Raw genomic sequence first — 13,776 nt, forward strand, 5'->3', positions numbered from 1 at the left:
AAATATGGCTGCACTCTCATAGCAGTGTGCACTCTGTGCACCGCTCTGACTAGAGCTTGGATGGATATTTCCATAAATCTTGGTTGGTGAGTGACAGGCTCACATGCATTCATGCATGTAATGTAGGCAGAGGAGAAAATGTGGCTGCTCATATTTACAGGGTGGTGTTCAAAAAATATACACCTGATTCACTAGATTATATTAGCGCATAACTATGGAATAATGTTTGTGTTGTTAGCAAAATTGCTATTATTTCTTTTTATTATGCCCTCTGGATAAGTTGACTGCCAGGAAATTCTGGATTGTGTGTTTTTTGGGGTAGTAATTAAGCTGATATCATGTGATTCAGCAATGATTACCCCCTGCACCAACGCCGACTGTAGGATCAACATTAGGAGACTTAACAGCTGTCTGAGAGCAGATGTGTCCTGTTGCTGCACCCATTCTGTGTCCCTGGAGGGGAGAGGTCAAGACAGGGGTGGAGGTTGAAGCAGAGATCGTCTCCCGAGGATGCTCCATGTTGATGCTTTAAAAGAAACTTTAAAAAAAAAGAGAGAGCAGCTGCCTGACCATTGTATAGCACACCAGTATAAGATGGAGATTAGCATTATTGATGACAATTTTCATCTGGTGTAATTCCTCCACCCTGCGTTAAGAGCAGCTGCTGAGCAAGCAAGGTCTCTAATGACATATATAAAATTCACATAAATATATATATATATATATATATATATATATATATATATATATATATATATATATGTGTGTGTGTGTGTGTGTGTGTGTGTGTGTGTGTATGTATATAAACATTATATATAACCATTGAAGGTGTCATGAAAGGTTATTTGGTGGGTTTTTGTTAGCTTTTCTCTGGAAGGTTTTAGTTATTTTGCCAGTTTCTATTGGTTCTAGTGATGCTCTGGAAGCAGACGCCAGTTAAAAAAGAAGTGCATAATGATTTTAATAGGACTCCCTGGTGGGGCTGGATATAGAGGGGACGTGCCCTGGCCATGGGCGCGTGGCAGCAGAGCAGGTGGATGACGGGCAGCTGAGTTCTGGCTCTAAGGGGAGGGGAGGAGGGGCTCCATTTTGGAGGACTCTTGGGGTTGAGAGAGACCCTGAAAAAAAGGCAACCCCATCTGGAACTGAGGTGGGGGCTCTGGTGTGAAAGAGATCTAGTGGGTGGTGTCTGACACTCTCTCTTTTGTTCTTTGGTAACACAACAGTGATGGTGGTGGTGGTGGTGGTGGTGGTGGTGGGGGCTCTCACTGCCGTGGGGGCTGGGCACACAAACAATAGTGCCGATCTAAGGATTGAAAGCCTTCGATGAACAGAAAGGCAAGGAAGCAGGCAGGGAAGGTGTGGACTGAAGGATAAAGCAGGAATGGGTTCAGCCTACTTATAGGAGGTGGGTTTTCAACCAGGCAAGGACGTTGCAATGTCACATAAAGACACGGTACAAATACTAAGTGAGCTCATATTGAAATGCTTGTTGCAGACATTTAGAAATATACTTACTGTAGCTCTTCAGGTTATGCCTGAGACGTGCTGAATACACACATGAATGCAGGGCAGATAATAGAATTTTTATTAATAAAGGAATCAATTATAGAGAGCCCCATCGTCCAATAAATTAGAATTTGTTGGATCTTGGGGCAGAGGAGAATGAAAGATGAGTGTTGGCATTGTGGTGGAAGCGTGCCTGCATAGAGGGAGAGATGGCGAGTATGAGCTTCATTTATTTTCATTAGCAGTGTCTATGGGTCAGAGTCATGCCTGCTGCGAGCTCTAATGCAGCTCTTGAGTGCTACATGAATACATAAACATATATCCTAGAGACATCTGTCTTTGCTCAGCTACAGCCACGTTTCTGTCATGCGAGGTTAATTTTTCCTTGGTTCATTCCTTCTCTTCCCATTTTTCACATCTCTGCTCTACAGTTCTTGCCATTCATCAGCCATCTCGCAGAGGACAGCCGAGTACCTGCAGCAGCTCTCCAGGGTGCTGAATTGGAGAACTGTGGGGTAGAAGGAGTGAGAGTTGGGTGGCGGGGTTGGGCTGCAGCACTAAGCATGGCTATATAATTTCCTCATAGTAGGCGTGGGGTATGGAATGGTGATTGCAGGCAGGCAGACAGGAGGGAGATGTAGACCTGCCATTATCATAAACTGAAAAGTCCTCCATTAGAGGGGAGAGTCAGGGCCAATGTCATTCCTTATGTGTTCAAATACGACAGAGAAAAGAGCTGGTCAAACGGTAAGCTTAAAACATCGTTAGTATCTCCCTTATAGGTGTTTGCCTTTGAAATATATAAGTATTTTTGTGCTCACCAGTATGACTTTCCAACACGGCCAGTAAACAAAGCTGTAGTCCTTTTCTGTCTCCTTGCAGAGGTCAAATTTACAGATTGAATCTTAAAAAACACCAACCAGGCAAGGCTTCCCCTTTCTGCAGTCACGGTGAACAGCCCCATCTGCTGGTTTACTGCAGGTGTAACACGCTGTGTTGTCTTGAGTGGTCAGAGCAAGCTGAGTTGGCATGCTGCTTTGTGCTTTATGACGCATGAACTGTGTGGCCGCCCCTGACAACAGCAATGAACAAAACCAGTGAAAACAGTGAGTCCTTTTCCACCTAGTTATTAATGACGGTCAAAGTCATGTTATCAGAAAACCTTCTTTGTGAAAGTAACAGGACTTGAAATGTTTTTGGTCCACTTCCTAAATTTTAAACAGAAATGAAACCAATGAAACCTAAACCGATGTGGATATGCGGCATGAACAGGTCGCTCTAAACCGGTCAGGTGAGATTTCTGCGTTAGCAGATGGTAGACATGATAGCCTCTTTGTGCAAAGTGGTCAAACTGACGCGGAAGGATAGTGAGGCCGGACGTAAAGTGATTTTTTCACAGCATTGTACAATTTTAAAGGCGCAGATCAGATTTTGTAATGTTAAAAGTTCTTACGTGTTTAAAAAGGGTTATTGGTTATGTATACTGAAAACGTAGTGTTGTAACTCTGTTTATTTTGATCGAAAAACCAATAAGGAAAGACGATCGCGTTTTATTTTGAAATAATACCGGATGTAGTATAGGTATGCTTTACAGCACGGCCGCGGTTCAGCTCCCGACCGCTAGGAGGAACAAGTAGGGATCCCTGCCCGGTCCCAGCGTGGAGAAGGAAGCGGTCTGAGAGTCCGCATCCCTGCACAAGCGGGACAGAGCGAAACCTCGAGAGGAGCAGACCACTTTCAGTTTTTATTCGAAGACTTTTCCTTACATGGGGACGAGAAATGTCATCGACTCCGAGCGAAAGGAGGGCTTTTGCTCATAAAATCAACCGGTGAGACAGTGACAGAAGTTATTGTTTAACGGCTACTACACTGCCGCTTGCTTTGCTTGAGAATGACCTGCAGGAGAGACGGTGCATATAGCCACTAAGCTAGGATTTGTAAGGTATCACAAAGCATAAACCGCTTGGTATAAACACACCTGTAGCCTAATACCACAAGAAAGGGGTTTAGTCACGTAGTTTGCGCTTTCTTAATGGGTGTCTTGCACTTTTGCGAGTTTAATAACCTGTTTTCTACACGTTGTCGTAGCATCGTAAGAGCTTTGTTGTCAACAATGATTGGGCTACTTAAGTAAAACAGCGCCGAGCCAAAGGCTGCTCTGCTATTAAGGTGTGTACTTTAAGTGGGAGTATTTGTTTCGGAGTAATAATAAGAGAAAGACTTCGCCTTGTGGGAATATATTAGTAACCTGTTTCTACATGTTGTAAACTGGTTCTGCCTCTCCGTTAAAAGTGGTGCTGCATGCGTTAGAAATGCACTGTTTCATCACACTGAACATATGGTGATCACATTCCAGGTAAAATTGTCAAAACTCGTCACACCTGTCACCTGAGTGTTTGAATAACAACTGCACCAAAACTTGTGTGGGTGTGTGGAGGTGTTGGTAGGGAAGTAGCTCCCTGTTTGTTACAAATGTTTCCCCCCCTAGCTATTCACCTCAGCTTCAATCAGTTCATTTTATAGTCCGTTTCATCAAGAAATAAACATGATGCTACATTCTGATGTAAGTGTATAATTTCTCTATAACGCATCCTAAAGAGGAATTCTCAATCGCCCACCCCATTCCTAAAATCCCGACTTTTTAGTGAGACCAAGAGCATTGTTTAGCGCCGGATGCAGGAAAGGGTGGGAAGGGGTGTTCTGGCTGTTGACTTTGCAGTTGATAATGTTCCTTTTTCCTGTTTTAAATGGAGGTGTGCAGAGAAGCTGCAGAAGCTCTTTCCAGATTGCCAGTAATGTAGTACTAGTTCTTAAAAGTTCAACCTGAAAGAAATGCATCCTGATTTGTCATCACAAGGAGATCTTAGCTCTGTATTGGAGATGGAAGTGGAGGTCACTAGTCTTAAGGAGTCCTTGTGGTTTTGATTGATGTATGACATGAACCTTAGCAATGTAATCACAGCAGAAATGTTGAAGCCTTTGCAGCTGTGTATATGAAAGAAACAGACATGTGGTTCTAGAGGAGCAGCTGCTTGCTGTCTCTGGGAAAGGATTGTTTTTTTTTTCCTTCTCTCGCTTTGTCTGTCTTTAAGCCTCCCTTTGCCGTTAGTTCATAAAGGCCAGGGACGGAGCTCTGGCTCTGTGCCTGCTCTGTGAGATCGGATCGGATCCCTTTTCAGAACAGCTGCTGCCCTTCAGCATTGCTACTAGTACCAGGAGATGAAAACGGTGATAAGGGGTTCACAGATTCTGTGGGGTAGGATTTGAGAAAGTGCAGACGTCACTTCCTGAATAGTTGTAGACACTTAAGCTGTTAAATGTAAATACTTTTTTTTTTTTTAAAGTAAAAATAAATAAATAAATGTGAATGACCTCTTACATTTAATTGGATTTTGATTTTGTTATTTGCACCCATGTTTTATTTCTAACCTGCAATCCTTTCTATTGTTCAGGACGGTTGCTGCAGAGGTCAGAAAACAAGTGTCCAGAGACTATGGCTCACCTCAGTTGTCAAAGAAACGAGGAGGCGCGCACCACCCTGTGAGTCACCCTGTGTTTAACCTCTCAGAGTTACTGCCCGGTAGCCCTGAAGCTCAAATTAGTCAGGCCAGAAATGGATGGGTGTAACTTTGTAAATGAGTACTGAGTTTAGATACAAGGAGGAAGATGTTACTTAGGTGATTGCAGTTTTAATTAGTGTTCACAGCAAGTGGCTTTGAAGCAAGCATACCTGCTCTCACTCAGCTGTGTTGTTCTACAGCTAGGCAAGGTCTCACCATGAACGCTTAAGAATAGAAGAAGGGATGGTTATATCAGGTGATTTGTCTTGGAAATTGTCTTGTGTCTTGTTATAAACATGCCAGTATGGTTTCTAATTAACCCAGAAGAAATGTAGAATTCTCTGTGATCTTCTAACAGACAGTCTGGTAGACATAGGTTGTGGAGTAGAGCCTTGTTTTTACTTGCAGTGAATTGGGCCATATGAAAAAAAAGATGACAACAACTTAGGGTTTTTTCCATTTAGACAGGGGCTGTAGCAGTAGTTCCTGTGGGGGATTCTGCTTTTGATTAAACAGATAAAAAAGAAAGTACATGCCTTGTTCAAAATTGAGAAGTGAAAACCAAAACTGTAAAAGAAATGGATAACCTTGTTTAGACACAGTATTTTTCTTTCTTTTTAGCTTGCATAGAGATATATAGAGATATATATGTGGTACAGGAAGTTTTTGTTTACCAACCGTGTGTGGATCTTTTATATTTTTCTGCCATTCCTGTCGTAGTGGGTTCCCATATTAAACATGGCTAGTTTTTAATAATCGGATCAGCATTTGTGAAAGTAATCTCTTGCACTGCGTTTTATTGTTTGGTATCAGAACCATGGTTTTTGCTGTTGTATGTCTATGTCATTAATAATTTGGGATACTCCTAATGGGGTCTTCTCAAACAAGCTTTGGCTGCGAGCACAGAAGCCCTACCCATGTGCTGGTTAAACCTTTTGTTTGGGTGCGACAATCAGTCAGGAAAACAGTTGAATTAAAAGGGAGAAGAGAGCTATAAGGTTGTTTCCGACAGAGGATGAACTCAATAAGTTCAATAAGTTCCAATAGTAAATAAACCTGGATTATTTTGAACGGTTAATCATCCAAAGCTACTCTGATCCAAGAGTAAATATAAGAAGCAAGAACGCATTGAAGTCTCTGACATGATGAATTTAGTGAAAAATGCCAATAAAAATGTAATAACTCCCCAGAAGCTGATTTTTTTCCTGTGAATGCCACTTAATTAAAAGATAACCATTGCTTTCACATGTTTACCCTTTCTGTGATTTTGTATTAAAGTGATAATGCTAGAAATTGTGGGCACATCATAGTAATATGTACATAATAGTTTAATGCTGACTGACAGCTTCCACTGACGGAGGTGGTTGAGCCGGTGGACTTTGAGGAGTATGTGAGCAGTCATGCTCCCGGGGTGGAGCCCGGCCCTCTCAAGCAGCTAATGGAGTTCCCGTCAGATGACCTGGAGCTCCTCCACCTGGACAAAGACTGCAATACACTGGAGCCCCCACTGCCTGAGGAAGAGGAGTAAGTCCGCTAGTCTGCTAATGGCCAGCACAATCCTCATACTAAACTCTCAAGTCCCATTTATGGTCTTGACATTACTACACAAGCAGAGCTTTAATATCACTGTAATGGATAAACATCACTACAGATAGGAACAAAGCCTTCTCTCTGTGAACATAAATATTAAAAGCATGCTTTGCTCAATTATTCATGTGTTTTTCAATGTAGCTCGCTGGATTCCAGAGTGAGAGATGCTTTGGCTGTCTACACAGATGACTGGCTTGTCATTCAAAGAAAGTAAGTGGTCACAGTCGGGGTGTCAGCTAAATTAACCTACAGTATGCGTTTCATCTATTTTGTAATAATGTGCACCACATTTCTGTGTTCACTCCACATGTGATTGACAGTTACATTATTAGTTGGACAACTCTTCTTCTTCTTCTTCTTCTTCAGATATCAGCTCTATAGCACCACATACACCCCTCACAACTCTGAGCGGCAGAGGGAGAGGCAACGAGGGCTGGTCAAACAGACCTTTGAACTGGATGAGGCTGCTGCAGCTGAGCGCCAGGAAGACCAGGTAGACGACTGCGATGTTCAAAGACCCTGTAATCTTAAATGCTGATGGGCGTTCAGTGAGGTTAGGTTCATGAAACATGTTTTAGTATTGCCGGGAGTAAAAGTTTTCCAGCTGTCACACACTAAAAGTGCTGTCATTTAATACACAGGCTAAGAGATAGAGTTGCCAGATTGCTGGGTGTCTCATTATCACAGAGAAAGGCAGTATGAGTTGTATTCTGGTCAACAAGCTAATTATATGAAAAATGACTAATGGATAAATGTCTTATCCATTATCTATTACATTTTCCCCACATGAGTCATATCAGATGGGTAATGGGATATGTAGCATTGTAATTCTTATAACACATCTTTGCCTGGAAGGGGGAAAAAATCAAACAGAAAAACACATGACCTCACCTCTCAATCTTGTGTGGTTCAGGATGACGCAAAGCGGCGGTCAGTCAGCATCGATGAGACTCCTCGCGGCAGCTGGGCCTCCAGCATCTTTGACCTGAAGAATTCATCTCCAGACGCTCTCCTGCCAACTGTGCTGGAACAAACAGCTGCAGAGGACATGGACCACCGCAATACAGAGGCACGACAGCAGGGGCGCCACAATGACCTGCTTGGCCTGTTCCCTCCCCCTGATGAGGTTTGTATTTGATTCTCTTATATCTGACTCTGTTGTGGTTTAAGTTAGAAAAAACAGAGCAAATTAAAAATGATCATGATTTATAGCTATGATCACACATTTAGTTTAAATAAGAGTTATTCAGGATTCTATACTGTCAACATAGGGTTTGGCTTACATGCTCCATAGTGTAGTGGTTAACACGTGTATAATATGCTTAAGATCCTGGGTTAAAACCAGGAGGAGACTCATATCCCTGGGGTTATTTGAGGGAATCCGTCATAAAAAAGTCTGTGCCAAGTCAAATATGCAGATGCATCTACTCTGGTAACCCCTTGTGAATAATAGAACAGCTGAGAGAAGCTTTAGGTTTACTCTGTTTAGAGGAAACACATCACACTGATAATGAATGCTTATCACTCCGGGTCACAATTTCCTGGTGAGAAACATTCTATTATAAATTTTGTGGCAATAAATACCCATGATTGTATGAGTATTACCCATTAGTGTAATATTTTGGCACACAGAGCAATTTCCACGGTGCTGATTTCTCTGCATGGAGCCATGATGAGTTGTAACTGTAGATGAAAGTCAGACACAAATATGAGGCCGTCATGGAGACGAAAATTCAAATTGGGGGTTGCCACAGAGCAAATACAGCAACATGTTAGAGCAATACTGGGAGCATTGACAGAGGAAGCTATAACAGTGGAGGGAAAAAAAGAGTATGCTCATAAGAAGGATGAAATCAAAAAAGCTATATGAGCAAGCTAATGTTTTAGTTTTCTTTGTGTGAGATATAAGACGTCAGCAGGAAGCAAACATAAGCGTCTGTATCGTTTGATTCTGAAAGCTCACTTTGCTCATTTTGGCTGAAACACAATGCTGCAGTTTTTGAACTAAATCTGGGTCAGCAACATTTCTAAAAGTCTTTTTAGTGGTTCTAAAATGTCTTATCAGTGCCGGCGTTAGGCATAAATGTTGTAAAAGTTTAAAACTAAAACTTGTTAGTGTGGATGTACCCTGAGAGTTGTTTCTCTCTTATGGTTCACCCCGTGAGAACCTTGAAACAGCCCACGATCTAATTATTCTGTTATCAAAAAATAGATTTTGGAATTATCGATCTTAAGTGCAGCGTTTCTGTGGGCTAGTTGTGTAATGAATTAAGTGCAACAGCTTAGACTAGCAGCACACTGGAAGTACTGAAGGAACTTGGAGCTGTGTAAATGGTGATATTGCTGGTTTTCCACCAACATGGAGTCTAGAACTAGTATCGTGGCTGTGGGAGAGACTTGAGCAAGACATTCAGCACTGATTCAACCATGATTTCTGGTGGACAGAAATTAACTCCATAGCTAGTAACGTTGATTTGGTCATAATGTGGGCTGGTTAGATAGACCAACAACACTTCATTGGTGTTCAAAAAAAGGCATTACTGACATGCACGCTAAAATGAAAAAGTAAGCACCTTTTTTAGTCAGTGACAATAAAACTGTATTTATCATTTCCACTCCTAACTAAACAGTGCTACGAATTGAAGGCAAACCAGACATCTAAAAGAAAAGCACTGACCACACAGAGCTAAAGCTGCAGGGAGCAGAAGACTCTGGCAGCAGAGTTTATAAATGCCGTTGCCATTTGTTCAGCTCAGAGCTATTGAATGTTCCCATAAAGTGAATGTCCATAATGTCTGCAAATCCAGCCACTTCAGGAGAACTGTTTGCTTTCCTTCCCTCAGTGTTCTCCTTTTCTCACTCATCCTTTTTTTATGTATGTGTACACTTCACTGTTTCTCTGCCACTATGTTGCCATGACATCTGTGTAAATGCTATGCCGGGGTCTTGTTTTCCTTTCTGTGTGGCAGGATGAAGCAGTAGAGAGATGCTCTCTTCCTGAAGTGCCCAAGGAACATTGTGGCCAGAGGATCATGGTCAAGTGTTTGTCTCTGAAGTAAGGAACATTTGGAGTCTTGCTCCTGGCATTTGTATCTTCATGCTCTGGTTATTATATTTATTACAAATACCCCAATGCACTCCTTATTTGACATTGTTTATTTTGTATGTTTTTCAGGTTTGAAATAGAAATCGAGCCAATATTTGGAACACTCGCCCTTTATGACATCAAGGAAAAGAAAAAGGTTTTATTTCTTTTTGTTCCATTTGATTAGCTCTTATTTGGCATAATGAGTCTTCTTTCAATGAGTTTCACTCTGTAAAACCACTTACATAATGCTGAGCTCATACTTCACTAATTTAATTTCCCTCTTCTCAAAGAGGCCTAAGTGGTCTTGCGGTTTAGATCACTGAGTCAAAACTGAATTAGCATCCCTTGACGTGCATTTCCATTATCATCTTTCCTTCCCCTGCCTCCTCTGATTCCCGCTTATCTTTCCTCCCAACAGATCTCTGAGAATTTCTACTTTGACCTTAACTCGGATCAGATGAAAGGACTCCTAAAACCCCATACACCTCATGTCGCCATATCTACATTGGCTCGTTCCGCCATTTTCTCCATCACATACCCTTCTCCTGACATTTTCCTGGTCATTAAGGTACTGAAAAACTCAACTACACATGTACAGTGCTGGGAAAATGCATTTGATTTGTTTCTTAGTTTTTGGCATATTTGTCACAATTGGATGTTTCAGATCTTCAAACTAATTTTAATATTAGACAAAGATAAATCAAGTAAATAAAAATGCAGATTTTAAATGATAGTTTCATTTATTAAGGGTAAACAGCCATCCAAACCTGCTTGGCCCTGTGTGAGAAAATAATTGCCCCTTAAACCTAATAGCTGGTTCTGCCACCCAAGATAGCAAGAACTGCATTCAAGGATTTGCCATAACTGGCAGTGAGTCTTTCACGTCGCCGTGAAGGAATTTTGGCTTGCTATTTTTTGCGCAATTGTTTTAATTCAGCCACATTGTAGGGTTTTTGACCACGAACAGCTTACCATTTGGATTATGCACATTTATGAAATGCTGTTTTGGTTTTATGCCACATGTAACAGGGTTCAAGCCTTCCAGTAAGTTCAGCTTTTGTCTCATCAGTCTGCAGAATTTTCCTAAAGGTTTTGGGGATCATTGCGAAGCTTTTTGGCAAGTATGAGATGAGCCTTTGTGTTCTCTTTGGTCAGTGGTGGTATTGACTCTGGAACTCTACAATGGGTGCCATTTTTGCCTAGTCTCTTTCTTACTGTCGAATCATGAACTCTGACCTTAATTGAGACAAGTGAAGCTTAGAGTTCTTCAGATGTTTTTCTGAGTTCTTTTGTGACCTCCCGGACCTCCTCCTCCATTGATGCATTTTAAGATCTTTTAGCCTGCTTCACCTGGTCATACAGGTTTTATTTAAGTGATTTCTTGATTTTCTTGAACAGTAATCAGGTCTGTAGAATGGGCTGGCCACTTGGGTGTGGCTAAAAAACTAAATACAAAACTGCATTTTGTATTTACTCAGGTTATTTTTGTGTAATTTTAAAATTCATTTGATGATTTGAAACATGTTTGGCAATTATGCAAAAAGACTAAAAAATCAGAAAAAGAGTGCAAATACTTTTTCACAGCGCTGAACATCAACAACAAATATTACTTTAAATCACATAATTGCTCTCAGTGAGTTAAAAGTGCATTTGCATGTGTTTTTTCAGCTTGAAAAGGTCCTTCAACAAGGAGATATTAGTGAATGCTGTGAGCCCTACATGGTTATGAAAGAATCAGATTCATCTAAGGTAATGGAGCCAAAATGTTCTTTAAACTGTTGCAATGCTCAGAGCTTGCAGCCGCCATGCACGTGGGACCCTCTTACTGTCTAGTCACAAGAATTACTCAATTTTGTCAGGGTGGCTGCAATATTTACTGTCGTCTTTGGCAAGCCAATACTGGCTCTTGCAGATGTTTTAGGCTGTTCAGTATCTTTTCAGATCATATTTTGTTCCACTGCAGCACAAGGAAAAGCTAGAGAAGTTGCGCCTTCAGGCAGAGCAGTCGTGCACGCGTCTCGGCTGTTTTCGCATGCCTTTTGCCTGGACGGCCATTCACCTTCTCAACATCGTCAGCAGTGTGGGAGGTCTGGATCGGTCTGACCCGGACTCTGATTCTGGTACTGCTGATTATATACATATATTTCATTGATAATTTCACATGTGCACGTACACTGATGAGCCACAACATTAAAACTACTGACAGGAGCATCACCGTGGTAGAATGGAACATGATGCTGGGAAACCTAACATTCGTGTAGATGTTAGTGTGATGTGTGCTGTCCACTTAAACACTGTTGCAATGTCAGCAGCGTCTCGCAGCTGGCCAGTGTGCCTTACAAAAGAAAAAATGCTCGGGAATTGCTTGAGGAACTCAAAAATCCCAAAATATTGCCCTAGTTTCTGCACTGTGCATATGTGGAATGCATCGTCACTCATCCAAAGGCCCCACACTCCAAATCTCACAGGGTCCACTGCTAACTTCCTGGATTCAGAAACCACAAAACACAATCAGAGGTCATGTTTCCGGGTCAGAGCTGTTTTAGCACCTGGAATGGACCTACACAATATCAGGCAGCTGGTGTTAATGTTGTGGCTGATCACTGTATGCAGACCATTTGCCTAATTACAGTAACAAATGTCTCCTGTCCCTATAATACACACCTTTGGGTCACTGCTAGAGCGAAAAGGTCATGGAACGTGGAACGAGAGAAAGAAGAAGGGGTTCGAGCGGATGAGCATCGGTGATGACATGTGTAACTTTGCCACTTTCCGTCCTGCAACACTCACCGTTACCAACTTCTTCAAGCAGGTATTTAGAAGTGCACATGTGTAGATCTGTCCTTACAGTGAGGTAAACTACCCATTATTTGAATGGGGTAGTTGAATATCACTATAGAAACAAAAGGTGAGACATAATAAATAACTGCATAAAAAGTAGAGTTTCATTTTTCTTTCTACTGTCAACAAGCACTTATTTAAAGGTAATCAGTGGAATTCTCTATATATTATTGTCACATTGTTACTTTAAATAATGACAAGTGTCCAGAGAAAGTTATTGTCTTGTGAATTGCTGCTATATAAATAGAATTAATAGTATGAAATTAACAGTATCTAATAAAAGACATGGGAATAAATAAATAGCCCCAGTGCTTTAAAACTACTTTTTCTACTAACCTTGGGCAATACTGTCCATTTAATTATTAATCTTTAAAAAAAAAGATTATGCTCTCTGAGCTGTTGCACCATAGTTATCAGTGAATTGTTGTGAAAGCACAGTCTATGCAGACATCCCTTTTTATATAACTGTGAATCAAGAGTGCATTTCTTTCCAACGATGGGACACTTGTCACCATAACCTGAAGGCAACCCTGTTTTTCAGACCACTTATATGCTATATGTTATCCTAGTAAAATCCATGAATGTGGTGTGATTTATTAAAGTCAGTTGTCAAAAAGCCTTTCCCTCCAAAATGTTAGTTTTTATAAAAGTGAAAAACTGCAGCCTGTTTTTACTCTTTTTAATTTAGTAGAGACAAATGAAACAAAGCCTGTGAGCGTGTCCGCTATGTGACATACTCCTCTCACTGCAACATGTTTCTAACACACCCTCTTAATCATGGCAGTGCACTTAAATTGTCAGTGCTCTGGTCATTCTTCTAAACCTGACTGCATTTAACTCCCTCCCCAGTGTCCACTTTTAGGGTAAGACTGAACTGAACAAAGACGCTGACCTATTCTAAATATATATATTAAAAAAAATCCATATAAGAGGGATGATCAAAAAATGCTTTTCAAATAAAATTGAAACAGTTTTATAGAGAACTGCTCTTTTGTTTACCAAGGAGGGGGATAGGCTGAGCGATGAAGACCTTTACAAGTATCTTGCAGATATGCGCAGACCGTCCTCTGTTCTGCGCCGCCTGAGGCCTGTCACAGGTAAACCCAACACGTTTCTGTTGTCTAGGAAAGGTTCACCCAAAGCTTCATGGGTGATTTTAGATGCACTGTTTATATGTCTCTGTTTTAA

At 41.2% G+C, this 13,776-nt stretch overlaps 1 protein-coding gene across 3 annotated transcripts in view; it reads left to right on the forward strand.

Annotated features, from left to right (window-relative positions):
- Positions 1-3,096: 3,096 nt before the first annotated feature.
- Positions 3,097-13,776, forward strand: part of dock6 (dedicator of cytokinesis 6) — a 31,179-nt gene continuing 20,499 nt past the window's right edge. For all 3 annotated transcript variants that reach the window (XM_085454559.1, XM_085454560.1, XM_085454561.1), the window contains exons 1-13: positions 3,097-3,338; positions 4,962-5,049; positions 6,415-6,593; positions 6,801-6,869; positions 7,026-7,152; positions 7,573-7,785; positions 9,629-9,714; positions 9,835-9,901; positions 10,166-10,315; positions 11,416-11,496; positions 11,711-11,867; positions 12,429-12,559; positions 13,592-13,685. In XM_085454559.1, coding sequence (XP_085310685.1) covers positions 3,289-3,338; positions 4,962-5,049; positions 6,415-6,593; positions 6,801-6,869; positions 7,026-7,152; positions 7,573-7,785; positions 9,629-9,714; positions 9,835-9,901; positions 10,166-10,315; positions 11,416-11,496; positions 11,711-11,867; positions 12,429-12,559; positions 13,592-13,685 — 1,492 coding nt within the window. In that variant the 5' untranslated portion in view covers positions 3,097-3,288. The remainder of the gene's footprint in view (positions 3,339-4,961; positions 5,050-6,414; positions 6,594-6,800; positions 6,870-7,025; positions 7,153-7,572; positions 7,786-9,628; positions 9,715-9,834; positions 9,902-10,165; positions 10,316-11,415; positions 11,497-11,710; positions 11,868-12,428; positions 12,560-13,591; positions 13,686-13,776) is intronic.

Source organism: Copadichromis virginalis, linkage group LG4 (genome assembly GCF_057382275.1).
Source record: "Copadichromis virginalis isolate Kocher_CV1m ecotype Utaka linkage group LG4, C_Virginalis_male_GT1.1, whole genome shotgun sequence".
Taxonomy (NCBI): domain Eukaryota; kingdom Metazoa; phylum Chordata; class Actinopteri; order Cichliformes; family Cichlidae; genus Copadichromis; species Copadichromis virginalis.